The 19,219-nt window shown below is 39.9% G+C and overlaps 1 protein-coding gene across 22 annotated transcripts in view; it reads right to left on the bottom strand.

Moving 5' to 3' along the window:
- LOC135198501 (tyrosine-protein kinase SRK2-like) overlaps nt 1-19,219 on the bottom strand; it is a 375,373-nt gene that overhangs the window by 32,190 nt on the left and 323,964 nt on the right. For all 22 annotated transcript variants that reach the window (XR_010310811.1, XR_010310813.1, XM_064226106.1 and 19 more), the window contains one exon: nt 96-227. Coding sequence is in view for 20 of the 22 variants with exons in the window: in XM_064226106.1 (XP_064082176.1) it covers nt 96-227 (132 nt within the window). In the remaining 2 variants the exon portion in view is untranslated. The remainder of the gene's footprint in view (nt 1-95; nt 228-19,219) is intronic.

Here is a 19,219-nt window from a genome sequence, read left to right as displayed (position 1 = left end):
TAAAAAAATCCAGAATGTTAAGAACATGGCTTGGCAGATATATTGCATTAATTATAATAGGTACACTTTAGCTTCATAATATTGAGAGTACATACCTGGATAAGGGTTAGCACCAAAAGTGATGACTTCCATCAGCAGAACACCGAATGACCACACATCGGATTTAATAGTAAAACGGCTATATAACATAGCCTCAGGAGCAGTCCATTTAACTGGGAATTTGTTACCTGAAAGAATGAGGAGACTCACAATAAATAAAAAAAAGGACATTATCCAGCAAATTGTGAATGGTGAACATTTTTACAAATAAAATGACAAATTTTCTAAGACAATTTCTATTTTTCATAGCTACAAACCTGAGGTCTTAACAATAAGATAATTTCTAGCACCTAGCTGGATCTGGTTAAAAAACAGATGAAAGCAAGGAATCTTGTGATATCTGGCAATGCATGCGTAGATCGGTGAAGCCATTCACCTACGATCACGCATCAGTCTTTCCCAACTCAGGATGTCTTAACACACAGAGGGGCAGCTAGGCGGGCAGTATGTTAAGACCTCAGGTTTGTAGCTATGAAAAATACAAATTGTCTTAGAAAATTTGTCATTTGTTCATACGTGAACAAACCCTTGGTCTTAACAATAGGATAGAGGTACAAGACATTCTAAGCCAGCGGGGGGCCTATCCAACAGTCCAGCTTCCAGAAGAAATGACTTCTGGAGAGGGACTGAAGCCCGTTGAGAAGCTACATAAATTGATATCTAACCACTCAGACCCTGAGTGACATACAATGATATATGGGAGAATCATTGTATAGGGAACCAAAGAGAAACTTTGACTGTCTAATAGCAAACCAACACACCAGGGTTTGTACTATACTCAACTCCTCCTTGCCAAGAAGTGGAACATATGCTACCGAATAGAGGGTTTGACATTTGCATATTAAGCGACCATACTATAAGTATGACTACATCACTCATTGTATTAAACCAGTCCAGCGAATGACATGTCTATTCCTTAACTCACCTGAAGGGAGAAGGAAAGGTACAAGAGAAAGAAGGAGACCAGCCAACTCACTCATTCTCTCATCCACACAATCATCTTAGGTATGATACAAAGGTGCCCTGTTAGGGGCAACTATGAGTTACACAACCTGTTGGGCAGCCACCACAGTACCCAGGGAAAACGTGTCCGCAGATCTGTGGGCAACATCCTTAAGATAGAAAGAGGTGAACGTTGACTGGTGTAACCCAGTACCAGCGCTCAGCCCTCTATGTACAGCCAAGTTCTTTTGAAAGCCAGAGAGGGACCAATACCCCAAACGTCATCCGCTCTAGCCTGCACAGACGTGGTGGTGGAATCATCAAGAGACAAGAATGACTGTCTGATGGCTTCCCATATCCAAAAAGAGTATTCCTAGACACCTCTTTTTTGCACGGCCTGTGCTAACAAAAAGTCTGCGGCAGCCTAGTTTAACCCTCTTACGCCGAATGGACGTATTAAACGTCGAGTCAAAATGTCTCCGGTATGCCGAATGGACGTATCATACATCGGCTCAAAACATTTTTTTTTTAAATTCGCGGAAAAATACTTATAGGCCTACCAGCCGAAAACTTTTGAATCACGCACCTTGGGGGATGCTGGGATTTCACGGATCAAGGTGTTGTTTTGTTTACAATCGCTACGCAGGCGCGCAAGCGCGAAAGCGCGAATTTCTTTCTTATCGCACTAAAAAGTATCAGTGACACATCTCAAAAATTATTTTGTCACTTTGACATAATTTTTGCACCATTTTAAATTATCCTTTACATGAAGTATTATATATGAAAATGTGCGCAATTTCATGTAAAATACAACAAAAAAATACTCATGATTGTACCTTTTATCAGTTTTGAAATATTTTCATATAAATATTGATAAGTGCAAAAATTTCAACCTTCGGTCAACTTTGACTCTACCGAAATGGTCGAGAAACGCAATTGTAAGCTAAAACTCTTATATTATAGTAATATTCAATCATTTGCCTTCATTTTGCAACAAATTGAACGTCTCTAGCACAATATTTTGATTTATGGTGAATTTATGAAAAAACTTTTTCCTTACGTTCGTGCGATAACTCTTCCGATAAATTTTTTCGTGCGATTGTCCTAATGTTTGCACCCTTTTAAATTTGCCGTTACATAAAGTTTTATATATGGAAATGTGCAAAATTTCATGCACAATACAACAAAAATCAACCCATGGTTGTAGCATTTATCAGTTTCGAAATATTTTCATATAAATAACGTTAAGTGCAAAATTTTAACTTTCGGTCAACTTTGACTCTACCGAAATGGTCGAAAAACGCAATTGTAAGCTAAAACTCTTATATTCTAGTAATATTCAATCATTTACCTTCATTTTGCAATGACTTGGAAGTCTCTAGCACAATATTTCGATTTATGGTGAATTTATGAAAAAAAAAAAACATTTCCTTACGTCCGCGCGGTAACTCTTCCGAAAAAATCAGAATTTTTTTGTGCGATTGTCGAAATGTTTGCACCATTTAAAATTAGCTGTTACATAAAGTTTTATATATGAAAATGTGCGCAATTTCATGTAGAATACAACTAAAATGATTGAAGGTTGTAGCTTTTCTCTTTTTTTGAAATATTTGCATATAAATCACGATAAATAGAAAAAAAACCACGTTTGGTCAAATTTGACTCTACCGAAATAGTTAAAAAACGCAATTGTAAGCTAAAACTCTTACGGCCCAGTAATATTCTGTCATTTTTCTTCATTTTGAAACAAATTTGAAGTCTCTAGAACAATATTGTGATTTATGGTGAATTTTTGAAAAATATATTTAACTTCACTCCGCTCGCCGATTCGGGCCGCAAGTCTCCGAAATACGTACATCGCATTGTCCTAGTATTTGCTCCTTTTCATATTAGCCGTTTTATAGAGTTTCATATATCAAAATGTGCGCAAATTCATGAAGAATACAATAAAAAATAATTGAAGGTTGTAGCTTTTTCCATCTTCGAAATATGTGCATATAAAAAATATATATATAAAAATTTCGACATTCGGTCAAATTTAACTCGTCCGAAATGGTCGAAATCTGCAATTCTAATCTAAAATTCTTACAGTATCGTAATATTCAATCATTTGTCTTAATTTTGAAACAAATGGGAAGTCTCTAGAACAATATTTAGATTTACGGTGAATTTTTGAAAATAAAATTTTTTTATGTCCATGCATTACGAATTCGTACATCATTTTGTGATAATATTTTTCCGGTGTTGCTTTTATTGTTTACAATGTATTATATATCAAAATGATTGCAATTTAGTGTGCAATACAACGAAAAAAAAGTAACTCGTTAGCTTTGACCGTTTTTTGCACAGCGTGATTTGAATACAATTATCTATGATTTTTTTTTTTCGCTACCATATATCGCATTATTTACATATGATAATGTTATTATTTTTCATTTCTGATGATTGCATACTAAACTTCAGGCAATGAAAAAAAATGAGCCAAAAATGAACTCTTAATCTTCAAAACTAAGCACGCTGTGATTTTTTGAAAAAATTATTTTTTCCGCTTCCGCGCTCACTCCAAACCGTTGCCGGCATACGGGAGAGGTTTTGATTTTTAGGGCTTCGGCGTAAGAGGGTTAAGGTGCCGAGTCCTTTCAAGATAGCAATGCAAGGCCCGTACAGGGAACAACAAACACTCGAGCATCACCACCCACAAGTCATTCAGTGATGGAATGGAAAATGAAGTGAACCTGTCATTGTGCACAGAGGGATTTTGATTCTTGGCCACAAATTCCGGGACAAATTTGAAGGACAACGATCCCCAACCCCTGGTGTGCTTCACCTCATAGCTCAGATCGTGTAGCTATCCTACCCTCTTGGAAGATGCTAAGGCCAGAAGGAAAACTGCCTTGAGCGTCAAGTTCATGTCAGAGGGGCGACGCAAGGGCTCATATGGACTTATAGTGAAGCTCTTGAGAACCAAGGAAACATCCCACGCCGGAGGCTTGAGCTCTCTAGGAGAACTCGACTGCTCAAACCCCTTAACTAGCGAGGAAAGTTCCCAGGAAGAGATGTCGATACCTTTAAAGCGTAACACCAAACTCAGGGCTGCTCTGTAGCCTCTAATGGCAGAAACAAGACAAATGTTTCTTGTCTCTGGGGAAGGTTAAAAGTCTGCTATTCGCTGAATAGAGGTTGCGAGCGGAGAAAACCCTGTTACGACACCAATCACAGTAGATTGCCCATTTGCCTTGGTAAACCGTGGAGGTCGACTTTCTGAGACTCCTGGACATATGCCCTGCTGTCCTTTTGAGAAAAGCCTCTCACTCGGAGGAGATACTTGATAGCTCCCAACCATGAAAAGACGGATTCTACAGACTGGTGGAACATTTCCGCATGGGGCTGACACAGATGTCGCCAAGGAGGAACCTCTGACAACAATTGCAGCAGATCTGGGAACCACTCCGCCCGAGGCCACAGAGGGGCTACCAAAGTCAATCCTGAGACCCTATGAACTCATTAGCCTGTTCAGAAATTGACGGATCAAACAAAACAGAGGAAAGGCATACACCTCCAGGTTGTCCCAGGGATGTTGGAATGCGTCCTCTGCCAATGCCAAAGGATCTGGGACCATTGAACAGAATATCTCCAGCTTCCTGTTGAAGCGAGTCACAAAAAGGTCCAACATGGGTCTACCCAAAACCTGGAAAAGCTTGTCTGCTACCACTTGATGAAGGGACCATTCTGTGCCTAGGATCTGATCCCGACGACTGAGTTTGTCTGTGACCACATTCTGTTTGCCTGGGATATACCTGGCTGAGAGCTCTACCTAATTGGTGACCGCCCACTGGTGAACCTCAACGGTCAAGGCGTGAAGTTGACGAGAAATCAGACCTCCCTGTCTGTTCACATAGGCTACCACCATGGTGTTGTCTGACATGAGAACGACAGAATGACATTCTACCTTCTCCTGAAACTCCTTCAGACCCAGGAAGACTGCCTTCAACTCCAAGACGTTTATATGTTGTTGCTTCATCCTCCAAACGCCTGAAGCAATGAGGTCGCCTACATGAGGCCGCCCAACCAGCGAGGGAGGCATCTGAGAACAGAAGGAAGTCCAGTGGAAGAGAACGCAGAGGAACACCCTTCGAAAGATTCTGGTCGTCCAACCACCAACAAAGGTCTTCTCTAACTTCCAGAGACAGAGAAACCATTAACAGGGGTGAGTCCCCCGCAGGAGACCAGGATCCTCCATCTCCATTGCAGAGACCAAAGAAGAAGACACCCATGAGGGACCAGCTTCTCCAGGGATGGCAACACTCCCAGAAGAACCCGCCACTAATGAGCTGACTGATGTGGTTCTGACAGGAAGTTGCGCGCCAACACCCGCAACTTCTCCAATCTGATCCGACGGGAAAACTTTTGCCACTGTCGTTTGTTTGTATAGTGTTTTTAAGTTGCATGGAACCAGTTGTTATTCAGCAACGGGACCAACGACTTTACACGACTTCCGAACCACGTCGAGAGTGAACTTCTATCACCAGATATACACATCTCTCACTCCTCAATGGAATGGCCGAGAATCAAACCCACGACCACTGAGGTTGGATGCAAACACCACACCAACCACGCCACCGAGGCGCTTGCCACTATCGTATCGATGACCATGCCCAGGTAGAGAATTCTTTGACTGGGTAAGAGGTTTGACTTTTCCTGGTTGACTACGATGCCCAGTTCCAGGCAGAACCGAAATAGATGATCCCTGTCCTGCAACAGCTTTTCCCTGTAAACTGCCAAGATCCAACTAATCATTGAGGTACCTCAGCAAACGAATACCCTGAGCATGGGCCCAACTTGACACGAGAGAGAAGACCCTTGTGAACACTTGAGGGGCTGTTGTCAGCCCGAAGCATAGGACTTTGAACTCAAAGACCTTGTCCCAAAGAGAGAAGCGAAGGAACTTCCTGGACGTCAGATGAACAGGGATTTGGAAGTATGCGTCCCTTAAGGGGGCGGCCGGAACGCCTATATATGGAGGTATAGGGCGAAAAATGCAAAGTCATGAAAAAATTCATGGAGCTTCATATGGCAATTGAGAATACGTATACGAAATATTTCATCAAAATTCCTCTTACTTTTGTAGTTACAGGGTAATTAGTTAACGTAACTCAATAAGCCTAAAACATTGATCCGTACAAGAAAATGCAATATTTCCTCTATTATCGTAAATTTTGATAATTATTGTCAAAGAAATTAGGAGAAATGGCATCTGTAGACATTCCCCGAGTCAAGAAGGAGACTTCAGGCCAAGTCCACTCCTGACTCCTGATAATGATTTAGTGTGATCACAGACATCGAGTAGTCTACATGTTCCATTTCTCCTCTGACATACACCTGCTTTTACGTATGTTTATGTATGTTTCGGCAAGAATTTCATCATGCCAATGAGGAAAAGACAAGGGAAACATCTCGCTAACATACAGCCGAAGAAAAATCGCTCAAGTATTATTAGAGAATATCATAATATATGCGTAGTTAGTGAAGAGAGAGGGGAGGGTTGCTTAGTAACGCCCCCGTCTTGCTTGACAGCACACGTCACACTGTGCCCATGGCTACGACGATCTTTGAGCAAAGAGATCTTCATTTATGATAAATAACAAAGTTTTGGTGTTTTAAAACCCAAAATGGAATATGAAATTCATAATAATCATGATTTATTAAATTGTCTTTGTAAAAAAAGAGTACGCCTTCGAGTTTCACCTCTTGACTTTTTCTTGCATTTACGTTTGTTTATCTTTGTTTCGGGCAAGAATTTCATCATGCCAAAGAGGAAAATATAAGGAAAACATCTTGCTAACATACAGAAGAAGAAAATTCGCTGTAATAAGCCGAGTTAGCGAAGGGGAGAGAGAGAATTGCGTAGGAAGGAGTGCCCCATCTTGCCTCAAGCAGTGCCCCAGGCTGCGATATATGAGCAAAGGGATCATCAATTATGATTAAATTATGATAAATAAAATAGTTTTGGTTTATTAATACACAAAAAAGAAAAAATATACATTCATACAATCATTATTATTAAACATGTCTTTATAGAAATACAAAGGAAAATTGAAAACTTTTGAACGCCCGTATCTCAAAACTATACTTATTGACCTTCAAAATCTATCTTCTCACTTAGTTTTAAAGCTATAACATTGAAATTTGGTATAATAACTCAAAAAGACATTATAGAACAATCAAATAGAGCCCTTTTTCCAATTTTTGTTTCGTTTTTTTTTTTTTTTTTTTCTCCTGATTTATAGGGTTTGGGTTTATTTTTTTACCATATTGAAAAATTCATATCTTGCCAAAAAAAAATGACTTTTAGAAAAAAAACTCTCCATTCGATTGGAGGGTTCTACAACAGGTCTATATACAGTAGTAATCCCAGGTCTTAATATTAAATATCAAGGGAGGAGATAGAATTTGAAAAATGGTTATTTTCGGGATATGTAATAGTGTGGCACAGTGTCGTTATTCCAAAAGACAATAACTTAATAATACTTAAGAAAAAGGCACGAAACGGATTAATAAGGAAGAAAGGAGAAAAAAGGGACATAAATACGATAATGATTTTTCTTAGCGAAGGGATTTTGTTACTCAAAACATTAGGCTTTTTAGCCATTAGACATCTGGTTTCATCTAAAAACCCCCAAAAAGCCTCTGTCCGTACCAGCGATTAGTGACCAACAAGAGATTATGGTCGATGAGGGATATCGACCCAGGCATATTCGAGAAATTGGAAACTACTCTCATTAGCGCCTATGACTAATCGCCGTTCCCTTCGTGAACAGGTCAGAGAGAGCCATCTGGCATACGTTAAAGGAATTCTATGACCCGTTGTTAGAAAGAGGGAAGTACCAAATTCTTAAAAAGCTCCACCCTCCCAAAGGTAGGCCTCTAGTATCGACGAATCAAAAGCCATGAGTGGTGTCATAAGACAGCCCAAAAGGGGTATCAACGAATGACCTATGAGGTTACCAAGGATACGCCCCTAAGAAGCCAGGACATGAAGAAGGAGGCGTATACAAATTCAGAGCCTACGAATCATTGTAAAAGACATGACAGGAAGGCGGTCTTGTATAATGTCTGTAGCCACTAACACACAAAACGTCTTTCAGAAAATGCCACACCCAGTCAAAATCCCAAAATCCAAAGGCGGGGCTAAGGAGATTTCAACTGAACAAAAAGGCGAGACAGAGAGAGAGCAGGCAGAAAAGGGAGCAGAGAAAAAAGGGGAACAGAGAAGTCAAGAGAAGACAACGACAAAGAGGGCGAACGAGAGGGGAGAACCAGTGGCGCAGCAACAGGCAGAGAAGAGAGAGAAAGACAGAAGAATCCCCAGAAGAAGAACAAGTGCAAAGTGTGGTGTGCGAAGCAATCAAAGACAGTGGAAGTGACAATCAATACTCAGTAAAATTCCCTCGTGCCTATAGACTCGTATTGCAACAAGTGCCCAATTAAGTTTTTATCAGTCCAAAAGCCCAGTAACTCAGAAGGTGGAAAACTTTTTGTAAGAACCCCTAACGAAGAATAAACTTAATGCAAAAAAACATATCAACTAATTTCTCATCCAAAATTAGAACCCTCATAAACGAATTCCAGATTAAGAACATTGAGCAAGACAAGAATAATTTATATAAAGCCTAATTCCCCAAAGTACAGCCTCCACGGCGCACGTTACCTTAGATCTGTGCAAAGAAAGTAGTAGTACCGTCACAGATTTTATTGGTGGCAGAGCGACGGATACGATGAGATAAAGATTGATATAGTGACAAGATTAATTGATGTCGAGCGGTAAGGATAGGAAGAGACAAAAGAGACAGCAAAGAAATGGTGATTAGCGACGTGATACGAAGACACGAATGACAGTTAAAGACAGCGGCCGCGAAACAGAATCATAAAGTTTAGTGTTGGCATAAGAGATTTCAATCCATTCACCTCGCCACTCGAAAAAGAAATTCTTCTCCCAAAGGACAGTTACCAGTGCTTCCCCAAATACAAGAACAGTTACCGAGTCGTAACAATAAAAGCACTCCAAAAAAAAGCACCCACACTTCACGAAGAAAACTCCACTCCGAAGAACGAACAGTCGTTCCACTAGAAGAACAAGATGTCGAAAGCGTGAAGAAAAATATCAAGAGGAAAGAAAACACAATTCCGAAAACGCATCAGTCAACGCAATCGAAAGAGAAAGAGAGAGAGGTCCCCTTTCCCGAAGAGAAGAAGAGAGAGAGAGAGAGGGGGAACCAACACATCATTCAACGCGCTGGTAGGCGAACGCAAGCGGTCAGACGTAACCCCGGATGTCGAAGACGACGAAAGAAGTTAAGTCCAAATAAATGTCCCCACACTTACATAACATTAAACTTCTTTGAAGGAAATTACGCGATTAACATTTCAGTTAGACAATTTCTGGTATTTCAAGATTAAAAGATTTTCACACTGAACCTTTTTTTTTTGGCAACGAAACTACGATATTTCTTATTTTACTAATTATAACTAATCAGCTACTAAGACCTTTTCCCGAACATTTGTATTTACTAACCAGTAACTTTAAATTTTAATTTGAATTTTGATTGTGTCATTTTATGTATTTTTTTGTGATTTTAGTTGTTTTTTGTGATTTCTTATACTTTGATTTTTTGTTTTGTTTTAGTTATTTGCTTTTTACTTGTTACGTCGAGTGAATGTTTACTTGTTGTTTTTATTTTGTTTGTTTAGGATAACAAGGGTAATTCACGGGAGGTCTCTCGTTAGCAGTAACACCTCTATGGTCAGTTCAGTATCGTTTTACCAGTATTGTTAAGAGGGTTTTTGTTGTTGTTTAAGAATCGCTTACCGGTAACGTAAGACTTTGAAAATAGTTCTGGGGAAAATTCTTTCTTTTTTTTTGTGATCGAATACTTAAGTAAAAATAATTCATTGTTATTATTATTATTTTCTTTTCGGGATATTACTGTCATAACTTTGATACTTTTAATGATACTCAGTACTTAAGAAAATTTCCATTAACGAGTCGATGGTCAAAGGGAGACCGACTCCTTATCAGAACGTAAGAACGCCTGTGCTCACGAGAAGTCAAACAAGGAAATTAAGAACATGCCGGAAAGGTACACAGTCCGCGAATTCGAGTGCAGCAGTAATGGGAACACATAAGGGACATGTGATTAATCACATAGCTAAATTGCGGAAGAAAGGATGGTCAGTAGCTTGTAACTTAGAGAACTGGTAGAGCAAGTGGAGACACGCCTAGATAGCATAACGGGGACAGATAGAGAAAAGCTTATTGAAGCCAAGAGTTATCTTGATTTGGAAGCCGGAGGAGACTTAGAACGATACGTCCACTCCGAGACTTACCGAGATCTTAAGAATTGGGAAGAATTGAAACGGTATTTCAGGAAGGTTTATTCCACAGTTGGTGAAAGAGATCCAGTTACTAGCTTGGCAAGGATAGTGCGTCAATTTAAGTTAGACGAAAGACGTTATCAAGAGTTTAGCTCTCAGTTGTATAACAATATGAATGAATGGGGTAACTTCATGGAATCCACAGGTTGGATAGAGGTAGAAGGAGGCAAGCAAAAAATGCTAATGGGTCATGTTAAAAAAATATTTAGACTAGCAATAATGATTGGAAGCCTGCCAACAGAAGTCATTGCAAAGATGACTCGTAAGTGGGAGACATCCATGATGTAGCAGATTGATTGAGAGAGGAAACAAAAATCTTAGGTAGAAGACCTGAAGGGAATCCTGTACAGACCTTTAGTCGCTATAGGACAAAAGGAAAGAGGTCCAAATAGATCTAGGACACCATCTAGAAATCAGAATAAGATGCCAGGTAAATCTTCTCAAGGAGGATTTTCGACAGTCACGTGTTATAACTGTCAGAAGAGAGGACATTATGCCAGTGACTGCCGAGGGATAGCCTTCTGTCCTTTTCATAAGAGAACAGGACATAGTGCTCGAGAATGCAGAAATAAATTTGTTTCAGCTCCTAGAGGTAGATCTCAGTCGAGAGGCAGAAGTAGAAACAATAGTCAATCTCCCCAGTTAGAGGAAATACGGATTCCGTCCCAAATAGATGCTAATCAAACAGCAAGTATAGGGTATCAACCAGCTCAGTCAATGTCGGACGACGCAATGGGAAATTTTCTGCTTACTGGTACAATGAATCTTCCTCTATAACAGAGAGAACGTCCGAAATGTCAAGGCTAAGTCAAGCTACACAGGTTAGCAAAGTTGATGTAGGATGAATAATATTATAGACCATTATTTCCCGCACATGTCGGTCTAGAGAAACGTATTATTACATTCTTTGATACAGGTAGTCCTAAGAATATAATGTCAGAAAAGGTGTATCGGTTGTATTTTTCTCACTTAAGTTTGAATCCAGCAGTAGACTGTAGAATCACAGACGTCCAGGGTAATGATATCCACGTAATTGGACAGTTAGATTTTCCATTTAGGCTAGGAAGAATTGCTCTTAAGAGAAAGGTTCTGGTAGCCAGAGATATACAATTAGCTTTTGCCCATTTGCTGATAGGTTATCCAACTATGGCTAGACAGGGATAAGCATTGATGCCCCTAGAGAACAACTAGTGATTAACAACGGTCGTGAGATTTCTAGAATACCAATATGCAAGTTAATTAAAAAGAACCCAGACTACAGAGAATCCCACACTGAAAGGTATTTTAAAGAAGGATAAGACAGAGGGGAAGATACCCAGAATGCATCACGAGTTCACAAACAGATCATTAACCTCTTAGAATCAAATCAATGCACTTATTTAAAGTTAGAAAAGGGAATTAGACTTAAACCAGAGAAAAGTACGTGGGTAGAATGTACAGTAAATCCAATTTTTGAGGGGAAGGAAATTCTCACACTTACTGAAAAGTCGCAAGTAAACGGAATACATTATTCTTCTAGTTTACATGAAGTCAGACAGAACAAAATAGCGTTACAGATTACCAATAACAGAGGAGGAAAGGTTAAGTCAACACCAGGTACAGAGATAGGCCTAGCAGAAGTATACTCTATACCTATCCGAGTTGTAGAAAGGGAAACGGTAGCCGCGATCCGTAAAGGAAATGAAAATTATGCTCAGGACATAAAACTGAGAAGAGCTAAGATAGGATCTCATTTAAAGGACATTAAGGAAAACCATGTTAGAGAAGAATTCATAGACTTACTGTGCGAATATAATGATATAGTCGCTCTAGACGGCGACACCTTGGGAAATACACGCGCAAATAACGCACAGATAGACATTCCATCAAACACAAAGCCAATCTACATACCAGCCTACAGAGTAGCACATTCCCAGAAGGAAATCATTGAAAGAGAAGTACAAAGAATGAATAGGGCAAGGAATAATAGAACCATCTAAATCCCCATGGTCTTTTCCACTTTTGCTAGTTCCTAAAGGGACAAACTTATAGAATAGTTGTGGATTTCAGAAATTGAACCAAATTACTGAAAATGATCCTATCCAATGCCGTCAATGCGAGATCTATCGCCACTATAGGGTCCAAGAGATACTTCACCACAATAGATTTATTGCAGGGGATTCTTGCAAATCCCTCTAGAACGAAGAGTAAACTTTTTAAACTGCTTTTTCCACTAGTAACGGCAGATACCAGTATGTAAGAATGCCTTTGGTCTAGAGTCAAGCCCTGTAACTTTGTAAGATTATGGATAAAATTTTGGGGCGATTACTAGGCAAAGACGTACACTGTTACATAGATGATTTGGTAATAGCAACCAGACACTATAAAGAGGGGACACATAGACTTAGTCAGAGAAAGTCCTAAATAAGATTAATTAAAAGCCAACCTGAAGCTTAAACTGAAGAAATGTACTTCCTTAAAAGGAAAATAGACTACCTTGGGGCATACACTAAGTGAAAATGGCGTAGAAGTAAACGACTTAAAAGGTTAAGTCAATCAAGGAATATCCTACACCTCAGTGCAAGAAGGACGTAAAGTCATTCTTAGGTTTAGCAGGTTTTTACCGCAATTCATAGGGAATTTTTGCAGTCATATCCGCACCACTAACTGAACTTTTAAGGCAACGTCTCATTTACATGGACAACCAGCAGCAAGAAGCTTTGATGAATTGAAAGAAAGATTAACACATCCCCCAGTACTTAGCTTCCCAGACTTTGGCAAAGATTCTTTTTAAGCCACGGACGCAAGCCACATCGGTATAGGAGCATTGTTTAATGCAAAGACAAGATCCACAGTATAATGCCATAGCTTATTACGTAGGAACTAAAGCCCTCAGAAGTGAACTACTCAGTAACAGACCTCGAGTCTCTAGCTATATAGACGCTTTTAAGCATTTCAGATATATAATTTTTTGGTTACAAGATAACCGTCTTCACGGATCATTCAGCCGCATAGAATGCTAAAGAACCCTAATTTTTCTGGACGAAGAGCCCGTTGGTTTTCTGACAGCCCAAGATTATGATATAGAGGTGAAATATGTCCCTGGGAGACGAAATAGTACAGATGCATTATCAAGATACTGTCAGATGATATTATAAATATGAAAAAAAAAAAATAATCAAGAAGAAAAAAGAATGAAACAATGTGCAATGAGTAAATGTACTCAGCCATGCATTATACAGAGGAGCTTTCCCGCAAATTTCATAGGGAACAAGAAAGGAGAGAAGATATAATGGAACTGTTCAAATACGTTAGAAACGAAAGAAAACACAGCCACAAGAATTAACCCGAACTAGTTAGGAAGGTTTGATGTCCCACAGATGCATAACGGACATAGATGGCGTATTATTGGATGTGTTCACGATATGACCCATTTGGTCAATTTCTAGGTGTACTGCACAAAAGGTTAGTAACCTAAGAGTCTAAGAAAACAAGGTCATTGAGCTAATGCACGACGATGAACACGAGAGCTCACCAGGAAGGGATGAGGACATAGATTAATCCAAGAACTTTCCATTGGAGGGAATTCACAAGGATGTTAGTAATTATGAAAGCTGCAATATATGCAACAGCTACAAGGAAGAACAGACAAGGAAAGTACCACTAGGGAAATAGCCTATCCCACAGACTCCTTTCGAAGAGATCTTTTGATCTTATCACTAATCTTCATACCACGAGTAAAGGGAATAAGGATATACTAGTATGTATCCGACGCGCTCACGAGATATACAGAGTTGGTACCACTACTAGTAACAAAAGTGCAAGGATTGTGCAAAACCGCACTCTTTCGAAAATAGTTTTTGCAGATTTCTGTCCCCACAGCTCATTATTTTCTGATAATGGGACCGAGTTCAACAACTCATTAGTTCAAGAAATTTGTAACCCTTTAAGGTAGAAAAGGTAGCGTTACAGCCGTATCACCCAGCTAGTAATTGCTTGGTAGAAAAGGAATAAAACAGGAAAAAAAAGTTTTTAGCCATATTACGTCACACAGTAGGACAGGATCCTGACTTGGGACGTCATTTACCTTTAGTCCAATTATCATTAAATGCAGGCCTCATACGAGTACTCGAGCACTCCCATAAAAGCTTGATGGATATGAACCAGATTACCTATGCATGGCTGAATCAGCCAATACAAGCCAAACTACTCTGAAGATATCATGAGATAAGAATCGGAAACTTTAAAGTAATTCACAAGCATTGCACAGAATTTAGAAGAAGCCCAGCAGAATATGATAGAGAAGCATCAAGAAGGATTAGGCCCCTGTTAGACTACAAAGAAGGGGATGAAGTCTATATAAGAAGAAGAAGAAAAAGTGGTAATTAATTATAAGTTTAGCCACAAAATTCCACAGGACCATACAAGGTCGTAGACGTACAATAAAACTAAGATAAAGGTTAAGAAATGAATAACCAAATGCTTCCACATATGCTGAATCATTAGAAGACAAGAAAATTTTGGATAAAACAAAGACAAGGTCAAGAGAAACCAAAGAAAGTTGAAGAATCCGAAATGCAGAGACGTCAGAAGATATTCCAGAAAGAAGGAATTAGATATAACCTAAGAAATAAGAAGAGTCACTTTTCAGTGAAACAGAAGAGCAAAAAACCCATTAAAATTCATCCATTATTCCCATGTATTTATTTTTGATTTCTTTATTGCTAAGTTTTACCTTCATCGGGTCGACTTAGGAATAATCTTTTTATTGTTGCAATTCTTACTTAATTTAATTAGTTGGTTTGTAGGCAATTTTTTTTGGGTTAAGTGCACTACTTCAATTTATTTTGACTTGAAGGGAATTATTTGGGTATGTAAGAAACGATTCAATCGCAGTATAAGAATTTAAGACGTATATTAAGTTTAAACCGTTCCATAAGAACATTCTTAGAAGTAAAGAATAATAGACGGGTTAAGATAGACATTAATAGATTTTAAGATAGAGAAATTCGTTTCAGAAATGACTAAGATATTGAATGGGGGGAATTATACACTTACTTTGTCAAATCCATAAATGTTGATTGATGACTTACTAATAAGATATTAATTGATGAAGACTCATTAACAAGATAGTAGTTGTTGAAACTTACTAACAAATATTGATTGGGTGAAGAACTTACTAATTGTTGTCACAGTAGAAGAAACCTACAAGTAATTAACCACTACGGTTCCTTTAACCGAGTTGCCAATTTTGTTTTTAGTATCAAGCAGTAAAGTATATAGTTTAATGTACAAGGATTACTCAGAATTACAATAAGAAATGCCCATGAAATTTTTCCATAAACACAATACACAAAAAAGCTCTCAGTAGAAGTCAAGGACACCCTTGTTTATTGCACACAAATACACAAGGATATTGTCTCCCAGACTTGTCTCCAAGGCTAGCAGGTCGCAGCGAACAAGAAGCCATCAAGTGTCGTCAACGAAGACGAAATTTATTTTTCCCATAAAAGAAAGACGATATCCACCTAGATAGAGTAGGACGGAGGACTGAACCAATCATGTACTGTAAACTTGGATAGTTACCATTAATCTTTGCTTCTACCATGCATTTATATAACTTATGTGACTCAAGGGCTTATGTATGTTTAACTTTCAGTTTTTCTTGTTTTTGGTGATTTATTTTGTTTGCATTCAGTTCCATGTTTCTTAATGTGATTTACTCATATTTGAATTCAGTTTGATGATTCTTTCAATATTACTTAATCAAGTATTTGTTCATATTCATATTCAGTTTTTTTTATGTTTCTCTGAATGTTACTTACTCAAGAATTTACTCATGTTTACATTCAATTTTGATTGTTGCCCTTAACGTTACTTAATCAAGGATTTGCTCATGTTTACTTTCACTTTTGATGTTTTTGAGTTAAAGTTTCAATATGATTTCCAAGAAGCATAAGTAGGAGTCCTCTTGTAGGTATAATATTTGCTTCAGCTTAGTTAACGCTGTCGGAGTCAGTGAGGTAGCGGGCCGAGACTGTAATAGTGTGGCACAGTGTCATTATTCCAAAAGACAATAACTTAATAATACTTAAGAAAAAGGCACGAAACGGATAATAAGGAAGAAAGGAGAAAAAGGGAATACGATAATGATTTTTCTTAGCGAAGGGATTTTGTTACTCAAAACATTAGGCTTTTAGCCATTAGACATCTGGTTTTCATCTCCCCCAAAAAGCCTCTGTCCGTACCAGCGATTAGTGACCAACAAGAGATTATGGTCGATGAGGGATATCGCCCAGGCATATTCGAGAAATTGGAAACTACTCTCATTAGCGCCTATGACTAATCGCCGTTCCCTTCGTGAACAGGTCAGAGAGAGCCATCTGGCATACGTTAAAAAGGAATTCTATGACCCGTTGTTAGAAAGAGGGAAGTACCAAATTCTTAAAAGCTCCACCCTCCCAAAGGTAGGCCTCTAGTATCGACGAATCAAAAGCCATGAGTGTTGGTCATAAGACAGCCCAAAAGGGGTATCAACGAATGACCTATGAGGTTACCAAGGGATACGCCCCTAAGAAGCCAGGACATGAAGAAGGAGGCGTATACAAATTCAGAGCCTACGAATCATTGTAAAAGACATGACAGGAAGGCGGTCTTGTATAATGTCTGTAGCCACTAACACACAAAACGTCTTTCAGAAAATGCCACACCCAGTTCAAAATCCCAAAATCCAAAGGCGGGGCTAAGAGATTTCAACTGAACAAAAGGCGAGACAGAGAGAGAGCAGGCAGAAAAGGGAGCAGAGAAAAAAGGGAACAGAGAAGTCAAGAGAAGACAACGACAAAGAGGGGAACGAGAGGGGAGAACCGCCAGTGGCGCAGCACAGGCAGAGAAAGAGAGAGAAAAAAGACAGAAGAATCCCCAGAAGAAGAACAAGTGCAAAGGTGTGGTGTGCGAAGCAATCAAAGACAGTGGAAGTGACAATCAATACTCAGTAAAATTCCCTCGTGCCTATAGACTCGTAATTGCAACAAGTGCCAATTAAGTTTTATCAGTCCAAAAGCCCAGTAACTCAGAAGGTGGAAAACTTTTTGTAAGAACCCCTAACGAAGAATAAACTTAATGCAAAAAAAACATATCAACTAATTTCTCATCCAAAATTAGAACCCTCATAAACGAATTCCAGATTAAGAACATTGAGCAAGACAAGAATAATTTATATAAGCCTAATTCCCCAAAGTACAGCCTCCACGGCGCACGTTACCTTAGATCTGTGCAAAGAAAGTAAGTACCGTCACAGATAAATCGCCCTGGCGTCACAAAACCGAAGGTCAGAGGCGAAAATCATATGCGGTTTGGAGATGTCCCAAGTCACCTTATTAAGTGGTATGAATATCAAAGTCCTGTCCTTAAAAAAGGGCATTAGCCGGCCGGCCCCCTTAAGTCTATCAACAGCATGAAGTTGCCTTCCCTCACAGCTGCCAACACCAAACACGGTGTCTCCATCTTGAACCGCATCTCCCTGATGAAGTGATTCAAGGTGGATAAGTCGATCACAGGTCACCATCCTCCCGATGCCTTGAGCACCAAGAGATGAGACTGTAAAACCCTGGACACTGATGCACCACTTCCTCTATCACATCCTTGTCCAACATTTTCTGCACTTCCTCCCGAAGAGACAAGAACTTCAGAGAATCTGGAGGATATGCCTTCCTGAGCTGCGGTTTGTCCTACAGAGGAGGAGAGAAATCGAATGGCAGTAGGTACCCCACCCGAAGGACATCTATCACCCACTTCTCCGCCCCATAACTCTGCCACTTGGCCCAATGACCTGCTAGGCAACCCCCTCCGTGGCACAGGAGAGGGAGAGGCACCTAACCTACCGACGACCCCCTTCACCTCTGCCCCTTGGGCCCCTTCTTTCGAGAGCAAAAGGGACGTTGATCATCTGACCAAGGCTGAGTCAAACGGGAAGGCCCTGCCGAACTCGAATTCCTCAACGGCCTACCAGGCGACGATCTTCTTGACTACTGCTGGACAGGGGGAGAAGGAGGAGCCGGACGTCTCCAAGGATGAGACTCCGACTTAGACACGGCCTGGTGCACCAGTCTGTCTTTAGTGAGCCATATACAAAAACGCCTTCCCTTTGGACTGCAACACATTGGCAAGAGAGGATGCAGTCACCAACCCTTCTGGGGACCTGTCAGAAGCTATCTTGGCAATGACCACAGACCAGAAGTCCAGCCAAGAAACCGTCTGCAATATGGAGGCTGCCGTAGATTCCAATGCTGAGGCATCTTGCGGAGACAAGGACGGAGCCACTGACCTCACCTGCTCCAAAGTCAATCCCAGCTTCAGGCGAATGATGTCTGGGTTAGGAAAGCGCAACATAAAAAAGTAGGGTTTGTAGCACAGTACTTCCTAGCCCATGAGAGGTGGGAGTAATAGCTTGGCAGAGCCCCTAGAGCGAAGCGAACTATCCCAGTCCAAAACTGAGGTGTTAACCTTATGCAAGACCGACTGGACATGCCCCAATAAGGGAAGCTGGAGAGATAATTTGGGATCCTGCGTAGCTCCCACCAAGGCTTCCAAACAAGAAGGAGGGAAGATGACCAAGCCTGAGACCCACTTTCCAAATTGTTGAACCCATGAACAAAATCAACAACTTCTGAAAAGGAAGACAAAAACTCTTGCGTGTCTCCCTCCTCCTGCTCCAGCAATGGAGACTGATGACAAGAAGGATGTGTAGGCTCCTTGAAGGCACCTT

This window comes from Macrobrachium nipponense, chromosome 22 (genome assembly GCF_015104395.2).
Source record: "Macrobrachium nipponense isolate FS-2020 chromosome 22, ASM1510439v2, whole genome shotgun sequence".
NCBI classification, from domain to species: Eukaryota; Metazoa; Arthropoda; class Malacostraca; order Decapoda; family Palaemonidae; genus Macrobrachium; species Macrobrachium nipponense.
Note: the sequence above shows the minus strand (reverse complement) of the source record. Positions and strands in the feature narration are given on the sequence as shown.